Source organism: Anabrus simplex, chromosome 12, assembly GCF_040414725.1.
Source record: "Anabrus simplex isolate iqAnaSimp1 chromosome 12, ASM4041472v1, whole genome shotgun sequence".
Taxonomy (NCBI): Eukaryota; Metazoa; Arthropoda; class Insecta; order Orthoptera; family Tettigoniidae; genus Anabrus; species Anabrus simplex.
This window is the reverse complement of record NC_090276.1, coordinates 89,991,033-90,013,563: the sequence shown is the minus strand read 5'-3', so window position 1 is coordinate 90,013,563 and position 22,531 is coordinate 89,991,033. Positions and strand designations below refer to the sequence as shown.

Genomic DNA, 22,531 nt, shown 5'->3' with positions numbered 1-22,531 from the left:
GGCACCATGCCAGGCGTGCACGTCTATGCTGTGGAGTCAATGGTAGTCTTCTGAGCGGACGCCGGGAGTGCAGGCCTCCTTCAACCAATCGACGGGAAATTGTTCTGGTCGATATTGGAACAGCCAGGGTGTCTTGCACATGCTGAAGAATGGCGGTTGACGTGGCGTGCGGGGCTGCCACCGCTTGGCGGCGGATGCGCCGATCCTCGCGTGCTGACGTCACTCGGGCTGCGCCTGGACCCCTCGCACGTGCCACATGTCCCTGCGCCAACCATCTTCGCCACAGGCGCTGCACCGTGGACACATCCCTATGGGTATCGGCTGCGATTTGACGAAGCGACCAACCTGCCCTTCTCAGCCCGATCACCATACCCCTCGTAAAGTCGTCTGTCTGCTGGAAATGCCTCCGTTGACGGCGGCCTGGCATTCTTAGCTATACTCGTGTCCTGTGGCACACGACAACACGTTCTACAATGACTGTCGGCTGAGAAATCACGGTACGAAGCGGGCCATTCGCCAACGCCGTGTCCCATTTATCGTTCGCTACGTGCGCAGCACAGCGGCGCATTTCACATCATGAGCATACCTCAGTGACGTCAGTCTACCCTGCAATTGGCATAAAGTTGTGACCACTCCTTCTTGGTGTTGCATTTGCTCTGTCAGTCAGTGTATTTTAAATTCTAGTCAGTGGATACATTTTAAAATTTTAATTATCATATCATGTCGTCCACCTTGTACTCTTAGGGGCCGATGATCTAGATGTTAGGCCCTTTAAACAACAAGCATATTCATCATAAATAATTACCGAAATAATAAGTTACATGGAACTAAAATATTATGGAAAATATGGGTGAAAATTTCTTACGAGTGGTGTAATATCATGACAGTCAGTCAAATAGACTTCACACAGATTTACCAGATGGCATTTATTTATTATTTATCGTGTCAGAAGTACAAAGTAAGAGAGACAAAAATTAAACAAGGAAATTTTAAACATTAGTTGACCAAAAATTGGCCACGACAAGCGCATTTGGAGTTGCCCTCATTAGATCTTTAATGGTACAAGTGGCTGGAGAAGGACGACACAGTAGAAGATGCTCGTTAGTCTGCGTAGTACCACACTTGCAGTAAAGTGTCTCCACAGGAAGGCCCCATTTCTGTAGGTTGGTCTTGCATCTCGTGGTACTGGAGCGTAATCGATTGGCAGCCTTCCATGTTGTCCACTGTTCAGAATGTCCAGGAGGAAGTTCTTCCTTTGGAACCATCCATTCTCTCAAATGTTGACATTTTTCCCGCCACATTGAGATTCTTGCTTGTTGTGGTGTTCCTGTAAGAGCTTCAGTGGGTGTCAAGAAGCTCTTTCTTGATTTCAACCTGGGATGTGCTGGTTGACAGGCATACAAAGGATGGGCTTCCATAGTCATAGCCTTGCATAAATACGTAAGGGTAAGCATTTCTCCCCCCTTGGAAACTTTCTTATATGCTTAGGAACAAAACACATGTGTTGACACTTGCAAATGTTAAATATATGTAGGAAAGGCAGTTCATATAGTATGTTACTGAATGTGTTCCAATTTGAAGAACGAACACACTCTATTACATTGGTAATATATAACTGTTTTCTTAAATCTCATTAGAAATTGCACGTGTAACGAAAAGTGCGGGTAGCTTTGATAATTAATATACCTCTGTTAGTGACCTCAAGTGGTGATGCTGTTTATCTTTTACTGCCTTCCTTTCTGCTATTGAATCCCGGGCCAAATCTGCGCTGGGTACTAGAACATGCCTAACCAGCTCCCGTTAACGTCAGCCGCGAGCTACTCCTTGGCACCACGAACACAGAAACATGTATTCTCACAGTTTAACCATTACAAAATAGTGATTGAGATTTACAAAGAGGTTCCGTGTTAATGAGAAAACTGTGGTTCCATGTCGTCTACCAGCGGGATTCCTTAAATCGCAGTCACTCTTGGTCAGTTCCATATACACATAGTATGTTCATCGAAAGCAAGGTCGCAGTATTTCAGTAGTTTTTCAAATAGTCGCATTTCTCTAAAGAAACTTATATTCTCAGGGCCGGATCGCACCGAAGAGTCATCATTTCATTCTCAAGAGATGCATCATCAGTGTCGAAGATCATAAATTACGGGCATTCTCTGTCTCTGAATGGCAAATACAGATACTGATCAATATCTTCGATTTTTTCCAAGTTACTGAATCTAGATTGAAAGTCTTGAAGAACTTTTGTCAATGTCAACAACAAATTTCTCTGTTTCAAGTCTCAAAACCGGGGCATTTGTCCTTGTGACCCTGCAAGTTTGGAAAGTGATCGAAATTGTTCTGTTGAAGGTCAGCAATCGTTCGTTGAAACCGATTTTGATAGGCAAAAATGAAGCTAGTCATGTCACTTATCTGCGTTAGGGTAACTAGACGTCCCGTTGCCCACATGAAACTCAAACGAACGGGAAATTGCCCCGTTGTATTAATTCCGGTCCCATATTGCCCCTTTTTAAAAATAATGACACGACCGAAGTAGTTAAAAACCTTTAATACGCGGAAGGCTCTGCTAATGGTCTGACACCGTGCTTAGGCGGTCCAAGTCCCCATCAGAATGTTGGCCGGCAGGTGGTGGTATATAGATAATCACTAGATTGTTTGCCAAAAGCCTAGATTCAGTTCCAAACCTCTCCGCAATGTCCACATGGAATGGGGGCATATGACGCTGTTGATGGCGATTCGTCCGTCGGATGGGGACTCCTTGGTGTTATTCAACGGAATGTGCCGACCCTCTCCTTACATCATCGTATATCCAGACGCGCAGGCTGACTATGGCCGTCAAACAGAAAGATGAACCGAACATGCCCTTGGACACTCCCGGCACTAAAAGCCGTACCGGAACGGTAAATGAAATAATCAGACATCGAATATATGTAGGTCCTACGCTGTGCGGTTGAAAATTACAATAGGAATTGGATTATGCGGATCACACAGCTCTACCAGTTGTCCTAACAACAAACGGTAAAAATGTTGCGTTGAAAGATAAAAACATTTGGAGGAAATACCTCAGTAAAATTATATGAATGATGGCAATCATAAACGGTGGTCCAATTCTCAGTTCTACGATCATGTCCATTGTATTTCTTGAAGTTATTATATTATAAGGCAAATGTATCAATGTTTATAGTTCGTATTACACCTGAGTGATATATTTTGAAAGAAATAATTTCTGAAACACAGTTAAGATATAAAATGGCAGAGAGGGTTCAGTTAGGTGGAAATGTAAGTAGTCTGGCCTATGCTGACGACTTGGTCTTAATGGCAGATTGTGCCAAAAAAGAGGTGCAATGAGTATGGTATGAAAATTAGCCCCTCGAAGACTAAATTGATGTCAGTTGGTAAGAAATTCAACAGAATTGAATGTCAGATTGGTGATACAAAGCTAGAACAGGTCGATAATTTCAAGTATTTAGGATGTGTGTTCGCCCAGGATGGTAATATAGTAAGTGAGATTGAATCAAGGTGTCGTGAAGCTAATGCAGTGAGCTCGCAGTTGCGATCAGTAATATTCTGTAAGAAGGAAGTCAGCTCCCAGACGAAACTATCTTTACATCGGTCTGTTTTCAGACCAACTTTGCTTTACGCGAGCGAAAGCTGGGTGGACTCAGGATATCTTATTCATAAGTTAGAAGTAACAGACATGAAAGTAGCAAGAATGATTGCTGGTACAAACAGGTGGGAACAATGGGAGGAGGATACTCGGAATGAAGAGATAAAGGCTAATTTAGGAATGAACTCGATGGATGAAGCTGTAGACATAAACCGGCTTCGGTGGTGGGGTCATGTGAGGCGAATGGAGGATAGGTTACCTAGGAAAATAATGGACTCTATTATGGAGGGTAAGATAAGTAGAGGTAGACCAAGACGACGATGGTTAGACTCGGTTTCTAATGATTTAAAGATAAGAGGTATAGAACTAAATGAGGCCACAACACTAGTTGCAAATCGAGGACTGTGGCAACGTTTAGTAAATTCGCATAGGCTTGCAGATTGAACGCTGAAAGGCATAACAGTCTATAATGCATGCATGTATGTATGTATGTATGTATGTATGTATGTATGTATGTATAAATCTTTATAATATGTCAAAAGTCGGTAATAGGTTTCAGTTGTGTGTTTCGAGCGGGAATGTCTTATTCAGATATGCTATATTCTAATTGGCTACTGCAGAATTTTAATCACATGTGTCCCATTTTGTCCCTCCTTTTAGTCGACAAAATCTTGAAATGTCCCTTTTTTTTTTTTCGGTTTTGGAAACCTGGTCAACCCTACCTTACGCTCACGAGATGGACTGAAAATAATGCTGCCAGGAACCGGTCGATCGCCACCAGACGACATAAAGCGAGGTAGCAGAGTAAGTGGATGCTGCTGGTTTTAGTACACACTAGCTGATGTACCCGTGCTTCGCTACGGGATTCTCAGAAAGACTGACTTGATGAATTTCCTAACTGAATTCAACGTAGGTCATTACAAAAACGTCAGTAGGAATGTAGCGATTGAAAGCAATGTTATCATATAAAATACTCGATCAAATGAAAAACCGCACACTTTCTTTCAACGAACAGTACTACGGTGCCAATCTAACAGTCCAAAGTTTCAGAGTTGGAATAACCAGGTAGCAGACTGCCGTGAACACTCCTCTGTCATTATTCTGTTCAATATGCACACTACTCATTCCAATCAGTGCCTCAGAGTAGAGATTGAATAGCTCGAATGCTATGATGAACCAGTGTGTTACGTACCAGTAATATCAGAAAATGTATGAACCAGAGGAATGTCATGTTAAAGAAGAAAGTTATCTAACTCCCCAGCTACTTCCCGCCAATATACAGGCAGGCTGTTCCACTCGGTACGACCAGGCGAGTTGGCCGAGTGGTTAGAGGCGCGCAGCTGTGAGCTTGCATCCGGGAGTTAGTGGATTCGAACCCCACTGCCGGCATCCCTGAAGATGGGATTCCGTGGTTTCCCATTTTCACACCAGTCTGTACCTTAATTAAAGCCTAGGCCGCTTTCTTCACACCCCTATTCCTTTCCTATCCCATCGCCGTCGCTATAAGACCTACCTATGTCGGTGCGACGTAAAGCAAATTTTTAAAAAATTCGGTTAGCTGCAGTAAGCCAATCTATCGGGGATGAGTGGAAACAGAAGACAAAATCACATCACAACAAACAATGGTCAATGCATTGTTATTGTTGATAAAGTTTATGAGCTTTACATATTGCAGGCCTCCACATTAGTTTTCTTTCGACTCTGTGATATTAGGGCGTTTTACAAAATTATTTATATCGTAGACTGTAGTTTCTTATTCTCGGACTTTACATACCTATTTTCACGAAATTCTGTTTACCCATTTTCTCGTGACTCGGCGCTGATAAGGACTTGGTAACAAACATCCAAATTCATTAATAGCTCTGTGATTATACGCGGTACGGTAACAATGTATAAGACATAAGAGATCGGAAATTTAATAACTTCTTACATAACTACTACTAACTTACGATATAACTAAAGTTATGTTATTTATGTAGTATTTATCGATAAGACCACAAATAACATAAATAACTTATTTGAGAATTACATTTCTGGCCTTCCCCTAAACTACCATTTCACTCAGCGTGAATAAAACAATTTATAGCCTAGATTGTAGCGGTTCATCCCCGACTTTACATACCGATTTTCATTAAACTTTCTTCAGTCGTTTTCTCGTGATGCGTGTACATACAGACAGACAGACAGACAGACAGAAATTACGGAAAAGTTAAAAAAAAATGCATTTCCTTGTTACTGTGGACATGACCGATACAGAAATACCATTCTTTTCAAATTCTGAGCAAAGTACAGACAAAACTCTTATTTTATATAGCCTATAGATCACCTTTCAGGCCTTCAACTAAACTACCATTTCACTTAGTGTGAATAAAATTATTGATGGCCTAGATTATAGAGACTTATTCCCCGAATATGCATACCAATTTTCGTGAAAATACGACCACTAATATAATATGTGAGAATTGAATTTTAGGCCTTCCCCTCAACTACCATTTTTCTCAGCGTGAATACAATTATTTATAGCCTATATTGCAGCGACTTATTTCCCATCTTTGTCTACCGATTCCCATTAAGATACGACCACTAATAATATAAATATTTGAAAATTAAATTTTAGGCATTCCCCTAAACTGCCATTTCACTCAGCGTGAATACAATTATTTATGGCCGAGATTATATCGACTTATTATCCCGACTTTGCATACCGATTTTTATTAAGACACGACCACTAGTAACATAACTATTTGAGAATTAAATGTCAGGCCTTCCCCTAAACTACCATTTCACTCAGCGTGAATAAAACAATGTATAGCCTAGATTGTAGTGGTTCATCACCCGACTTTACATTCCGATTTTCATTAAATTCTCTTCAGCCGTTTTCTCGTGATGCGTGTACAGACAGACAGACAGACAGACAGACAGACAGACAGACAGACAGACAGACATTACGGAAAAGTAAAAAATGTATTTCTTTGTTACTGTGGACATGACCTATACAGAAATACCATTCTTTTCAAATTCTGAGCAATGTACAGACAAAACTCTTTTATATATATAGACTAGCTGATGTACCCGTGCTTCGCTACGGGATTCTCAGAAAGACTGACTTGGTGGTTTTCCTAACTGAATTCAACATAGGTCATTACAAAAACGTCAGTAGGAATGTAGCGATTGAAAGCAATGTTATGATATAAAATACTCGATCAAATGAAAAACCGCACACTTTCTCACTTTCAACGAAGAGTACTACGGTGCCGATCTAACAGTCCAAAGTTCCAGAGCTGGAATAACCAGGTCGCAGACTGCCGTGAACGCTCTTCTGTCATTATTCCGTTAAATATGCACACTACTCAATCCAATCAGTGGCTCAGAGTAGGGATTGTATAGCTCGAATACTATGATGAACCAGTGTGTTACGTACCAAATATATCAGAAAATGTATGAACCAGAGGAATGGCATGCTAAAGAAGAAAGTCATCTTACACCCCAGCTACTTCCCACCAACATACAGGCAGGCTGTTACAGTCGGTACGACCAAGCGAGTTGGCCGTGTGGTTAGGAGCGCGCAGCTGTGAGATTGCATCCGGGAGATAGTGGATTCGAACCCCACTGCCGGCAACCCTGAAGATGGTATTCGGGACATGGTGGGTTCGAGCCCCACTGTCGGCAGCCCTGACGATGGTTCTCCGTGGTTTCCCATTTTCACAATAGGCAAATGCTGGGACTGTACCTTAATTAAAGCCACGGCCGCTTCCTTCCACTTCCTAGACATTTCCTATCCCATCGTCGCATAAGACATATCTGTGTCGGTGCGACGTTAAGCAAAAAAAAATGGTATTCCGTGGTTTCTCACTTTCACACCAGTCACACCAGGCTGTACCTTAAAGCCAAGGCCACTTCCTTCACACCACTATTCATTTCCTATCCCATCGACGCCATAAGACCTACCTGTATCGATGCGACGTCAAGCAAATTTAAAAAAATCTCGGTACGCTGCAGTAATCCTATCTATCGGGGATGAGAGGAAAGAGAAGACAAAAAGCACATCACAACAAACAATGGTCAATGTAGTGTTATTGTTGATAAAGTTTATGAGCTTTCTATATTGCAGGCCTTCACATAAATTTTCTTTCGACTCTGTGATATTAGGGTGTCTTACAAAATTATTTATATCGTAGACTGTAGTTCCTTATTCTCAGACTTTACATACCGATTTTCACTAAATTCTGTTTACCCATTTTCTCGTGACTTGGCGCTGATATAGACTTAGTAACAAAAATCCAAATTCATGAATATCTACGATTATATGCGGTACGGTAACAATGTATAAGACATAAGTGATCGGAAATTTAATAACTTCTTACATAACTACTACTAACGACATAACTAAAGTTAGGTTAGTTATGTAGTATTTATGGATACGACCACTAATAACATAAATAACTTATTTGAGAATTACATTCCAGACCTTCCCCTAAATTATCACTTCACTCAGCGTGAATAAAATAATTTGTAGCCTAGATTGCAGTGGTTCATCACCCGTCATTACATACCGATTTTCATTAAATTCTCTTCAGCCGTTTTATCGTGATGCGTGTACATACATACATACATACATACATACATACATACATACATACATACAGAAATTACGGAAAAGTAAAAAATGCATTTCGTTGTCACTGTGGACATAACCGACACAGATATACCATTCTTTTCAAATTCTGAGTAATGTACAGACAAAACTCTTATTTTATATATATAGATTTATCGATACGACCACAAATAACATAAATAATTTATTTGAGAATTACATTTCAGGCCTTCCCCTAAACTACCATTTCACTCAGTGCGAATAACATTATTGATAGCCTAGATTATAGCGACCTATTCCCCGACTTTGCATACAATTTTCGTGAAGATACGACCACTAATAAAATAAATATTTGACAATTAAATTTTAGGCCTTCCCCTAAACTACCATTTTTCTCAGCGTGTATAGCCTATATTGTAGCGACTTATTTTCCATCTTTGTCTAGCGATTGTCATTAAGACACGACCACTAATAACATAAATATTTGAGAATTAAATTTCAGGCCTTCCCCTAAACTACCATTTCACTCAGCGTGATTAAAATAATTTATAGCCTAGATTGTAGCGGATCATCACCCGACTTTACATTCCGATTTTCATAAAATTCTCTTCAGCCGTTTTCTCGTGATGCGTGTACATACATACATACATACATACATACAGACAGACAGACAGACAGACAGAAATTACGGAAACGTAAAAAATGCATTTTCTTGTTACTGTGGACATGACCGATACAGAAATACCATTCTTTTCAAATTCTGAGCAATGTACAGACAAAACTCTTATTTTATATATATAGATTTACATAAAATGATTCTTAACGAGTTACGCGAAAGTAGCACCAATGAATCATTATGTTTTATGGTCACTGGCATATGGGCTATGTTGCTCTGTGGAGTGCGCTGCTTAGTCATCTTCATCACCGTTTTCTCACCCATCATCAGAAGGTTCCATGACAACTCAGCAGTTCCGCGATATCATAGCTCTGAGCACTGTGGAGTCTGTTTTCCGACTATGGATGTGGTGTATGTATTAGAAGTTTACAGCTTACGACTAGACTAATAATAATAATTGAAGTGACTAATAATAATAATAATTTAAGTACTTAGCCGAACGAATCATTGAAAATGGCAATGAAAATAAATCAGTAGCTTCAAACATCCAGAAAATAGAAATTGCTTTTCAACACACACAGAATGTTTATAACAAAAGAACGCTTGTCCTTCGTCATTGCTCAACCTGAAGCTCAATTTACACCATAAAAACTTCAAGGAACAATTACAGGTTAAAGAAAGAAAAATTTGAGGGCCCAGAATTAAAAATGGAATACATTACTTGAAACTCAACTCGGAAATGTATTTAACATTGAGACGAATTCAAATTGAAGCCATTTGCAAAGGATGAATAACTTACTTATCGACTACACACATTTCTGCAATCAAACGAACGAGATCAAAATGGTATAAGCAAGTAGAGAAAGATCTCCCTGAATTAGGATCACCAGATCTGCAGGATAGAATGTAATCCGGAAAATTGACACAAGGGAAGAAACGAACACGGCGTACTTGGTCGGAGGTGTATGTATGTTGGGTAATCAGCCCGAAGGCTGGTTTGATCCTCTGCAGCTTCGCCAACAGCTGTCATAAATAGCCTAGGCGTCACTGAAGAGGCGTACTAGGGAAACGAGGAGTGAGGTAGTTTCCCGTTGCTTTCCTCACCGAGCCAGCAGTTGCTCTTACATATCAGTCTGCCAAGCCCACTGAAATGTATGCACCAACTGACCCTATGAGCGATATTTTCACACCATTCATAACAGGGACTGGCTGCATAAGGAATGGTATTACCAGCATCACTCATACCTCAGTCACTTTCATATTGTCAAAGCCAAGGATGAGACTGTGACAGGTCAATGAAAGTAACAAATTTGATATAGCCCATACCAGAAGACATAGTGCACTGTAAACACTACATCTCGCCAGCAAAGGCAAAGGAACAACAGAAATTACAACAAGCGATGAAAATGAACAGTTGGGCAAGGAGGAAAGCTCAACAATTGTTCATTCCGTGTGGTCCTAAGTGACCCATTCGCGTAGAATAATAATAGTCGTGTGGCCCTTCTCAAGTGGTGCCATCTTGCCATTGCAAACGTGCAGCAACGAAAGCGGACTTCTACTGGACATTTCCTGTGGCTGTCAGGTAACACTGAGTGCACCAACAACACGATTTTTGACTGCCTACCTTAGCCGGAATCGAACCTGCGAACTTGGTATGATGAGTCGGACCCTCTGTTACTGGTGACAGACTAATCATCACAGACTTCGCGCTCTGCGGCTGGACGAAGCGATCAGACGCGACGTTCGATCTCAGCTGAGTTTACCGTGGCGGTAGCATCTCGTGCTGTTGGGTTACCGCTTTTCTATCGAGGGCGTCACTGGGTCCTCCATAACCGTTCACGGACTTACGACAATACTAGCTCCCGGCTTGGGTAGTGTTGCCAAGAATGTCTGGAAAATATTTTTTAGCCAGTTTAAATCCGAGTAAAATGGAAACAAGGGGCAGCAAAGCTAATGTAGTGGCCTCGCACTTGCGATCGGCAATAAGAAGTCTGCTCTTGGGATGAAGTACAGTGCAAGCTATAATATTGTAGTTGGTTGTATAGTGGAACATCGATGTCTCGAATCACCTCGGGGGCTAAATTTTATTTCAAGTTTTTGAGGTATATATAATATCGTTTTTGAGCATATATAGCCCATAATTGAATCGTGTACCTACGAGGTTATGCTGAATACAGTATATTTTTTACAGTTTTCAAAAATATACTAACAAACTCGTATATGACGGCATCGCTTTAATTATCACCCATATTAAAGTAACTTTTTAGGAGATAGAATACAGTACATACAGTAGTGAAACGAGAAACATACCTTCGTTAACATCCTTGGAAAAAAAAATCGTTACTCTCTTCTGTTCTGTTTTAACCTTCTTTTCTTCCACATACTTTCCAACAATATTTATTGCTATGAGAAACGTAGCCAAGATTCGTCATCCACGACTTCTGAGGTTGCTTTCGTACGTGGCCGGTAATGAGGCTTCGCCGATCACTACAGGTCCCCGTCATGTTAGCTCCCAGCATCACTGTTCCTCAGTGCACAGCCGATGTTGCACAAAATTCCAGTTACAGAGTTACAGAAAGAAACGTTTGCTTCGAGAAATTCGTGTAACCAAATGTCGAGTACTAGAGAAATAAATGTATGTGAAGAATAGGACAAACGGTCGGGAAATTGAAGTTACTTCGAGATACTGAACATTCGTGTAATGGAGGTTCGACTGTATTTTTACATTGATCTGTTTCCAGATCAACTGGACTCACTCTGTCTTATTTGTAAGTTCCAAGTAAACTATACTTGTTTTCACGTACCTCGGTGGTTCATTGCTCAGAGAGAGAGAGTGCCGGGTACAGCTGTGTTGTGCAAGCCAAAGGAGAGAGGTAGTACCACTTGTACCGAATGAATATGGTTGGTTCTGGAAGGTGTATGATGTGTGTAGGAAATTGAAATGTGGGTGGTGAAATGGGAGATACAAGCCATCGTGCCCATGCGTTCCTTTACAACCGCTAGATTGTTGGAGGTAGCATACAGTTTTTTAGTTTGTGTCAAAGTTCCAAGTTTCATGTAGCACTTGTATTGTCGTAGACCCTGACTCAGGGCAGATATCAGAAAGTACCCGGCTTCTTGTGTGCAACAGTGACAAGCTGTCAAAAAGACCGGTGCAGACTGTACAGCCCTAAAGGGCCCTCCTGTCCCTAGAGTCAATATTGATGCTGTCACGAGAAGTGAAGCCCTCTCCAGCTTGTGATGGTCACGAAGAGCTAACAAGACGAAGGTCGTACTCGAGGAGGACTTTGATTTTCAGACAGAATTCCTGGGTGAACGAAAAGAAACCACTCCTTGTCTCATGTAGCATATTCAATAGATTTATTCTAATGACTGATGTAGCTCTCGTTGACCATCGGTGTTCCCGGTCTCACTAAACTCGAACCGAGGAGATTGAAAAGTTCCTTTCAGAAATGCGCTTCTCCAATGTAAAGACTGTTGCGGGAACTTCGAGGTTCTGGTGTTTTTAAAGCAGGGTTTCAGGTCAAAAAGTCATGTTTACTCTAAATCAGCTGGTTTTGAAGTTGATGCTATAAGGTGGCAGTTGTTTTTAAATACCCTCGTATTATAAAAGGTGCATTTTCTCTGGGAGTATCAGTTTCTTTACACAGCTGTACATCAATGTGAAGTTTAAAATATAGTTGTAAAACAGAATGTTTCCAGTCAAAAATATAAAATATTGTAAAAATCTCAACTGAAATGTATTTTCTTGAGAAAAAAAAAGATTCCCACAGCAAGAAAAAATTGAGATCAGTACCTTGGATGGTTTCAGAAATAATGTACCCTAGATAATCTTTGCAACTGTGCTGCAGAGCAATGATTGAACAAGGAACAAAATGAGGTAACAATTGCTCCATAAATGCACTGTAGATGGTAAAAAATATATTGAAATAAAGTGTATGGTCCTAGAGATATGATTTGTTTTGTCCAACAGTGTCTGAAGGTTAAGAGCAAGAACACTGTAGAATGCTCCCAGAATTCTCCTGGGACTTTCTATCTAAATGGCAGTACTTGGCCTGTGAGCAGACAAGTTTTAACTCAGGTGGTAAATGTTAGGGAGCTGATCAAGGATACTAAGATAAGGTGTCTGATAGCTGGTGTAGAGTAAATAGCAGCCTATCTGTCTTCAATTGCACACGAGGCAGCATGGTGAGGCAGAAAGGTAGGTTACTAATAGCACTTCATACTGAATAGAAGAAAATTGAATATGTATGTTGTCGTCACACAGTTGTAATTATAGTAGAATAATAATGTTATTGGCTTTACGTCCCTGTAACTACTTTTGCAGTTCCTGGTGCATAGTGGAATAATTGAAACTTGTATGTACTGTACATGTAAACAAATTAATTTGTTATCAGGGCTTATAAAGAAAGAAAGATAGAACACCCAGTAGGACGCACACATTAACAGTTCACTGTGGGAAGAATTGAACTGAATTTAATTACATGCCACTGAGGCTGAAAAGCCCCTTTATAATACAATACAGGTTTATGAACACACTAACCATATTTTTATAATATTAAAATATTAAACATTAAAAAATTAAAATACAGAAAACAAATCAAATAAAATTAAAACATAAATTATATAAAGAACATAAAGCTAAAACAGAGAAATAATTTTCTTAGAAATAAACATATTTCTGATTGTTAGACACAAGAATGCCTGATCTCAGCCGATTTAGTTGGGTACAGTTAGTGTTATTTGCAAAACGGTGAAGATTAAAGACGTTAAAAAGGGAGAAAGAGAGAGAAAATGCCTAAGGACAAGGACGATCTCCATGTCTTCAAGTAGATATGCTCTCTCCTAATCAATCCCAGTTCTTCTACTTCCATTCCTTTTCAACTCCAAATGAGCTCAGTCTGCTTCTCAGCTTCATTTCGAGGGCATGCTTCAACAAATACTGAGGGGCCATCAACTTGTTTGTTCCTTCTCATTACTAAAAACTGATCAGTGGTTTTATATCATTGGCCATTTCTGAAAGCTAGAAAGTTACATAAACCAGCTTTTAAGAAGTGTTCTAGACTGTTTGGATTTCTTTGCAGTACACTACAGTAGCACAGAAGTTCAACCAACGTGCCTTCCTGGACAATCGCTCTGATTGCACCGGAAGATTGTTGTAGCCATATGGCGACTCGGTCCATCCAGGATGTTGTGCTACTTCACGTAGCTGCATGAAGAAAGGAAGCAAAAAGTGCTTAATCAAAATCTGACATGTTGATGTCCCCGAGAGAGCAACAAAAACTCCAAAATGCAATGGCCTTCACTTACACCGCTTGCAGGCATTTGTCTAATCCGTCAGTGTCGGAGCACCAGTAATGGGTGACCCTGCATATGCTTAACCCACATGCTCAGGCCTGCCAACTTGTCTTTTGTTATGTCATTGGTGATGTGAACATTTAGGAACTTCCATCAGTGTGTTAGATTGGGGAACTGTTCTTCCTATGTGATGTTTGCCACAGACTTTCTTATGTTTGGACAATACAACAATTGTATCTTTTTTTTTTTTTTTTTTCCTTTGAGACAAGAGGTACAGTTATTTAGAAAACGGACAACCAAATAATTATGGCAATACTATTTTTAACTATTTTTACTATTTTTAACTCAAGGAAAGAATCTTCTTCTTTCTGGCCTTGAGGTAAGTAGTATTGTAGAGTAAGCTCAGTCTGTTTTCACTATTGCATGTGTTGTTCGTAAATGGAGATGTGTGTTAAGCCCCTGAGCCAGAGTAATTAGGTAACCAGACAGTACTGAACTCCCTGGCCCAAACTGGAATCAAACTGAGAACCATCTTAAACACAGGCTACTATAGTGACCGTTTAGCCAAGGAGCCAGATGCATGAATCACAGAATGTATTCAGATATTTGTGCAAGTAAGCAGAGGAAACGAGAGATCACTTATGGAACAAAGCAATTTGGCCAACGCCGTTTGAGCTTGCATTCAAGAGATGGTGGGACAGCAGCCCTCAAGATGGCTTTCTGTGCTTTCCCATTTTTACACAAGGGAGATGCTGGAGTGGTACCTTAATTAAGGCCATTGATAAACTTAACGGTAGTGGGTATTTTATTTGATCCTGTATTGACTTGTCTGAATCTGTTAAAGAAACTATTTAAAATAGTTTATGTTGGGTCCACCTTGACATCACTGACAAAGGGAGTGGATAATTTTCCTGAAACATGTATGATAAAATAAATAATTTTCAATCATTAAATGGGGTTTCCGTTCGTCTGCTGACTGCGACTGTGGAGCGGAGGAGCAGACAATGGAACACATCGTTAAGGAGTGCCCACTTCGAGCATTTAATGGTGATCTGAGGCTTCTACATCAAGTGACTCCGAGTGCTCTGGACTGGTTGTCAAATTTGGACATTTCCATTTGATATTTTTTTTTTTTGTGTACTTGTAAAGCCATACGATATATATAATCATTAAAAGGTGTAATTTTAAAGTCCTCTTTTCATTTTAATCTTGCAGAGCTGATTTGGATTTATTTATTTATTTATTTATTTATTTATTTATTTATTTATTTATTTATTTATTTATTTATTTATTTTCAGTGTACTGGGCCAGTTGATTGCAACCTGGTTTGCAAGTTTTTAACAATTAAGAAGTTTTGTCATCCCACACAAGGAGTGGAAATAGAGTGGCAATATGAAATTGATTTTTAACAAGATTTTGACACGCACATGGTTTTATTGTTAACGAGATTATATAGAATATATATAGAGAGAGATTTCTTAAAGAAATAAATCATCCGTCCTCCAATGAGGGTGACTATTTTGATCCGGAATACAGTTTCAATTTCAATGAAGTTTAAAAATATCAAAAAATGATAATTTAATTGTTAAGGCAACAGCCTTCTTCTTTTTTCCAGGGTTAGTGGGGGAGGAATGTAAATCACGTTCTCAGGTATAGGTGGAAATGAATGATTTGCAGAGAGTCCCTCAGTATCTGTTTTACTATTTTTCCTGTCCCTCATTATCTGTTTTACTATTTTTTCTAACTCGCAGAATGGAACTTTTAAATTTTGTAGGAAATTCAATGTCCATCTAGGGAGGGTGCTTCTTGCTCCGAATAGCAAGCTTTGAAAAAAATAATTTTAAAGTGAAATTGGACGACAGTTTTCATTTACATGTAACAGCTGAAATTTTTTAAGTGTAATCCAGTTAATGGGAATGAGATGACTTTTTTTAAAAGATGAATTAGTTATAGTAACAGTTTCTTAAATTTATTTGTAAGATGTTTATATTATGTTGTAGCGTGTGATTTTGACCAAGTCCTGAGATTTTTTAGGAGATATTTTTTTGCTGATGAAGAGAATGAGAATGAGAGTGAGATTGTTAGGTGAAAGTCAATACAGAGCAAAAAAAGACCAACAAAAATTGTCAGATTAAAAAATTCCTGTAGACCTGCCTGTATTGGTGCAACGTAAAACACACAATACAAGTAAATCAAAGAAAGAAACTGTAGGATACCGGTATTTTCATATTTTTGCTGATCTTGACATCTTCAACAAATCAACATTTTTAAGAGCAGTTCCTGCACAATCTGCAACAAGCAATTCAACAATGGACAAGAATCATCTGCTGATATGCCCAAAATTAGTCCATGATTTGTAAAAGTCAAAAAATTGTATGTGGTGAAGTGTAAGAGCCCTAACTTCACCACTTAATAAAGACACAAATAAATACCTGTCAACAACCTGCCAAAACTGTATTGGGGTGACAGAAGTTCATGGAATAAATACAAAATCTGCCATTAGAATTTATTGATTTAATTAATTAATTAATTCATTCATTAATAAATATTCATTCATTCATTCATTTTAATATTGTTCATGAGTAATGAGCTGATGGGCAAGTATGATTGAGATCAAATGAACACTTGTTCAGTAAGATAGAACCAACCTGGCCAGAGAGAGGGTGTTTCCCTCTGGGTGGCCCGCCTCACCCCTTCAGGATGAGAAATGAAAAAGAGGGGGGGGGGGGGAAAGGAGCAAAAATAGAACAATCACAGCATTGATTTATGTAGCAACTACTGCTGTTGTACGGACACATCTTCAGTATGACCAGTTAACAACAAGAATGTGGAGTTTCGTTAAACCTAAGACAGCAAGGTCAAGTTGATTGCAGAATACATGAAGGATCTGAGGCAAATTGGTATCCCGGACAGAGAAGTTGATGACTGGAACAAATTTAGATGATTGATGAACAGCCACCGAGGTTTTAAGATGGCGTCAAACTCCAGAAGTCAGAGGCCCTCTCCTGAAAAACACAAAAAAGCAAGTATTGATAGTCTTAGATAGCAAGGAGTCCAAACCAGAATAAGAACAAGATCTAGAGACTAAAGTGATTGATTATTGCCACACTGTCCATAGAGGCTGAACTGAAGGGGGGGGAAATGAAACAAGCATTTGACCAAACCCTTTCCAGGATTTTAATGACTGCCCATGACAAAAGTAATCTCTCTGAATGAACTCTTAGCATTTTTCTCTACCATGCCAATAAGTTGAGAAAATATAATGCTGCATATTTACTTTTGTACTACCGTATACAGGTTTTACAATAATGCTTAAATGTTAGAATTGTCAAAATATTTAAAGCAATTGTATTGATTAATTAATTAATTTATTTATTTATTTATTTATATATTTATTTTAAGGGACATACAGAGTCATGAGCAATTGGTTCTTTGTTGTAGACAGTCTTTTAGTTTGTTAATAAATGAAAATAATATTCTGTCAGCTTATTCTTGATGAGAGGAAGTCCAAGGCCACATGCCAGATGAACAATCCTCCACTGGGAATCAAACGTTGGCCATCAGGATGTAAAGCCAGCAATTAAAACCACTGCTCTGATCATGCCGCCTCTCTTCAGTTAACGATAAATTAGAATAGAAAGTGTGTGGCAAGATAATTTATCTAATACTATGTTGAATTGTAAATAAATTTTTTTTTTTAAGTCAGAAAATTTGTTGAACCTTAAACTTGAGGAAGAACAGCATGGACTTAGAGCAAACAGATCAATGCTAGACCTCATTTTTTCGACAAGAATGCTCTTTGAAAAATACTGGGATAAGAATAGAACGGTTATAGTTGTATTCTTGGATATTGAGAAGGCATACAATCATGTACCATGTAAGCACAAATGGGAATCTCTGAGACTTAAAGATGTGCCAGATGAGATTATAGCTCGAGTAAAACAACTATATCAAAAGACAAAGAGCTGTGTGCAAAGTCAAGGAGGCAGGTCGAACTGTTTTGAAACGATGAGCGGAGTCCAACAAGGAAGTTGTTTATCGCCACTTCTCTTCATTACTATAATGGATGAGGTTATAAAAGCAGTGAAAATGAAGGGTCAGACAAATGCACTGGTATATGCTGATGATGTTATGCTATGGGGTGAGACAGAAGCAGAAGCGAGATCTTTGGCAAGAAGAATTTGAAAGAATGGGAATGATCATCAGCCAAACTAAAACTGTCGGATTAGTGATGAGTCGATCGTCCTATCATGTCGGTGCGATGTCAAGCCACTATGAAAAAAAAAAGGGGGGGGGGAGGGAGTCAAATGAAGAAGTAGACATTATCAATAATTTCAAATACTTAGGGAGCTTTGTTTCTTCTGACAATACCATAAACAAAGAAATAAGTAATAGAATACAAGCTACATCAAAATTCTACCACTCCGTTCATCAATTAGTTAGGGATGACTCATTTCCCCAAGCTTGCACCCTCACGCTGTATAAAACATATCTTGTACCAATTATAACATATGGACTGGAAGCAGCAACATTGACTGGATCTGCACAAAGTCGCCTACAGGCCACTGAAACGAAGTTCCTTCGGTCTTGTCTCCAAAAGACAAGGAGAGACAAAATAAGGAATGAAAGTATTCAGGAACAACTTGGATTGGACAGGAGCCTGTTAGAAACCTTAGAATTAAGCAGATTACGTTGGTATGGACATATTAGAAGGATGGCTCCAATTAGGAATGTTGTTGGTAAGAGGCTCAGAGGGAGGCCTTGCGATAGTTGGGAAAAGCAAGTTTTCAAAGACCTTGCCAAACATGATTTAAATTGGCAGCAAAAAGTAGAACATCAGTTGTGGATGGACAGGACAAACTGGAAGAGGCCCGTAAACACCCGCACCTGGCTTGCTGGAGTGGAAAATCGATGATGATGATGATGATGATGATGATGAGGATGATGACTAGTTACTTATCGCACTTGACTTCGTAAAAGACATACCATCAAAATCCTTTTCACTGTATGTTCAACACTTATCACTGCGTGGGATGAGCAAGTCACTGTATCTATCCATTGATTCTTGAATTATATCGGTTCTTCAATGGATGGAGTAGGCTATTGGAATGGTGGGTCATGAACTGAGCGTAACGTGTTCATCTTACTGTCATTTAAATAAAAATAACAAATTCAACACAGTATTGTACATCATAAACGTTTCACGTGCTCATCTTTAAGACCTCACTTTCAGCCCTTGTAACATAAATAACTTAGATTTGACATTGTACAAGCCAGTTTGTATTGTCTGGCTAGAGTGACTTCTTTATTGATTACATTGTATGTAGCAAATATATAATGTTCAATTGTGTTTCTTTGCAGGGCCGCATGCCGTTCGTGCGCGCGATGAGCATGGAGCAACGGTGGCAGGACTTAGCGAGCCTGCTGGCGTTACCGGCACCGGGGGATCACCACCCGTTCGCTCACCACCATCACCATTATGGGGGCGGGGGCTACCCGCCCGATAACGGCCGTGGCGTGCTCCTACACAACGCCACGTTGGCTCCACCTATGGGAGATCTCAACGCCTCCAGTCCGTACCCCAACATGAGTGAGTCTCCTTCAGTCTAGCATTGTCTGTCACGTTCCTGGTCCTTCCTAGCTTCTGATGTCCAAAAACTTTTTTAAATTTAAATTTGTGTTAGCAACAAGCGGACACTTCTGTTTGCTCAGCAATTGATTTTTAAATTAGACATTTACATTAATTCTACAGTTGTGATGTGATTTTATTCTGTGTTTTCATTCGTATCATTATTTAGAAATGTCTTAGAAACCTACCAGTAAAACTCTTTCACTGAAGGAAAAATTGAAAGTGGTAGAGGAACACGAGAAACCTTCTATAAGAAGGAAAACTGTCAAGACTGATATTTTTGAAAGGGACCAACCATTATGTTTTTACAGTATCTAAATGATTTGGACTACAGGTCAGCCAGTTTGTAGCTGTTTTCTTGCTGTTCACAGGCGGTGGAGCTTCAAATCTGGGCTCGGCTGTTGCTACGTCCATGAACCTCACCAATAGCAGCGAACCTATGGGCGAGAGCTCTCCTGCTGGACCCTACAAGATGGAGGGACCCCATGACATGATGTACTATCAGGTGAGTGTTTAGGCTTGTACTCCCAAGTGCAAGTCAATTTTCTACTCATTTTCATTGCCACTTGTATTCTTTAAAAGTGATGCTCCAACAATCCAACTTCCTCCTCTGGCCTTCCCCAGATAGCAAAATCATCAGCATCTGCTGCTTTAGTTTCCTTCATAATTATATCCATGAGTGTGATGAAGAGCAGTGGGGCCAGTCAACTGCCATTTTGTACTCCTCTCTTTCTTTGAAGCCATTTCAGTGAGCACACTGCTCTCAAAACCTTCATGCATCATTCAGATCTTCCGAATTAGAGAGTTTGGAACCCTTAGTTTGTGTACACTCTTCCATATTTCACCTCGTGGCATGCTGTCATAAGCTTTGTTTAAAGTCCAAAAACGCAACAGTTATGTCTTCCTCTCTTTCTCAGTACTGTACTTTTCCATTACCAGGGTAATGTTCCTCTGTTGATGTCATTCAAATTGGTGTTGTGTTATTGCTCTTAGTCATTTCATTTACCTTAAGGCAGTGTGTCAGCAGTACCTGAGATGCTTCTTTCTACTTTCTTTCCTAAATAATGGCATAATTAACCCGTTCTTCTAATTATCTGGTATTTTATTATCTTTGCATATTGCTCCTAGTGTTCGTTATAGCCACTGCCCACCGTGTACTCCTGCCGCTTTTATCAAGTTTTGTATCGATGAAAATATGATGGAATTACAGAGAGTTTTGTGGGTGACACAGTGCTGCCCATCCTTCCCTCTTATTTATCCACATCTGGGAGTTGTCCACTAATGTGAGGGGATAAGTAAACTTTTCCCTCACAGTGCATACTGTGCAAAGTACATTTTAGGAGATGTTTTATTGTACGCTAAGTTAACAGTTGAGTCGACTCAAATTATTACTGTACTGTACACTGTACTTCAATTCACCCGCTCTCACTGTCTTATGAGGTATTTCCCTTAAAAAACCTCATCTGCGCTGATTAGTCGAGAATATTTCATGTTGACTATCTTCCTTTCCAGAATGGTCTGCAGTTGTTCCACCATTTGATAAGCTAAAGCTTAACTGGTTATCAAAGTATTTAAACTGGAGTTGTCCTCTTTATGATCTTCTTCTTCTTCTCTTCCCCTTAAACTTGACAGCTTTTGGTTCTGTTGTTTGCACATCCTTCACCATTTCACCAATATCCAGTGAATTTTCCTCGGACTGTACACTGCTATCAGTCAAGGTGTATTTGCTGGCTTCAGCATTTTCGTACCTGCTTGATTCAAAAGACCTTTGATCAGATCTTGTAGTAGGTTTTTTCCCTCTTGATTTTTGAGTTCCCTTCGGTCCCGTCAGCACAAAATTCTCCCTTAAAGAAACGGTTTCAAATCCTGCCCTTTGTTAAATATTTCCAAGCCAAGTAAATCCATCCCACTGCCTCCAGTATGGTGACAGACTTGGTGAGATCAGAGGCAGGAGATGCAATGCCACTTACAAGTTTTGTCAGGAGAGCACAAAAAAAAGGTCTTCTTCCTTACAGCTTGCAGTAATGGAGGACACTTTCTTTTCCCATTGTTGAATTTCCAATCCAGCGACACGAGCATATTCCCCACATAGTTTTGTAGCTAATTCGAAATGTTTCCAACCAACCATTAGAAGCTTTAAAATCTTCATAGCCAGGGTCTCTTGCTACTTTTTTTAGATGGAAATGATTTTACTTCTTGCAGCTGACAACCATTCAAACACAACTTTATCTGTAGCAAGACCTTGGGTTTTCTCGTGCCACTGTTTTAACATGCTGTCTCTTTTTGTCTTTCCCACATGGAATTTGTCTCCAAGCACACGCACACTGAGCTTGCTTTTTTCTTCTGCACACTTGATAACTTCAACTTTCCTGAATTTCCTCTTTAGTTGCTTTAGCTGTGTTCTGAAAGAAAGCAACTACACAGAACTACTGCTCTCCTCTGTTGTCTCGCCTCGATATTGCCATACCTGCCAACCCTTCCGATTTACCCAGAAACTTTCCGTTTTTAACTCGATTTCTGATTTTCCGATTTATTTTTCTTCCTATTTTTTACCAATATAACCTCCAGTATGGTCAATACTCTTCCCCTAGGATAAAGGATAAATTCTTATGTGCTTGTGTAATTTAGGCAACCTCATTTTCAAGCGTATTTATTTGATGCTTTATTTCACGAGTGTATTGTCTGTTGCCTTAGTGTATCGTGTTTCCCGCTCACCACAACAGCGTGTGTGCTTTATAGCTGGGGATTCAGGACGGCAGTCGTCCTGCAAGCAAGAGAGGCTAGCGC

The 22,531-nt window shown here is 39.7% G+C and overlaps 1 protein-coding gene across 6 annotated transcripts in view; it reads left to right on the top strand.

The window, feature by feature from the left end:
- Nucleotides 1-22,531, top strand: part of cnc (cap-n-collar) — a 553,804-nt gene that overhangs the window by 465,887 nt on the left and 65,386 nt on the right. For all 6 annotated transcript variants that reach the window (XM_067156616.2, XM_067156615.2, XM_067156620.2 and 3 more), the window contains 2 exons: nt 19,477-19,705; nt 20,116-20,249. In XM_067156616.2, the coding sequence (XP_067012717.1) occupies nt 19,477-19,705; nt 20,116-20,249 (363 nt within the window). The remainder of the gene's footprint in view (nt 1-19,476; nt 19,706-20,115; nt 20,250-22,531) is intronic.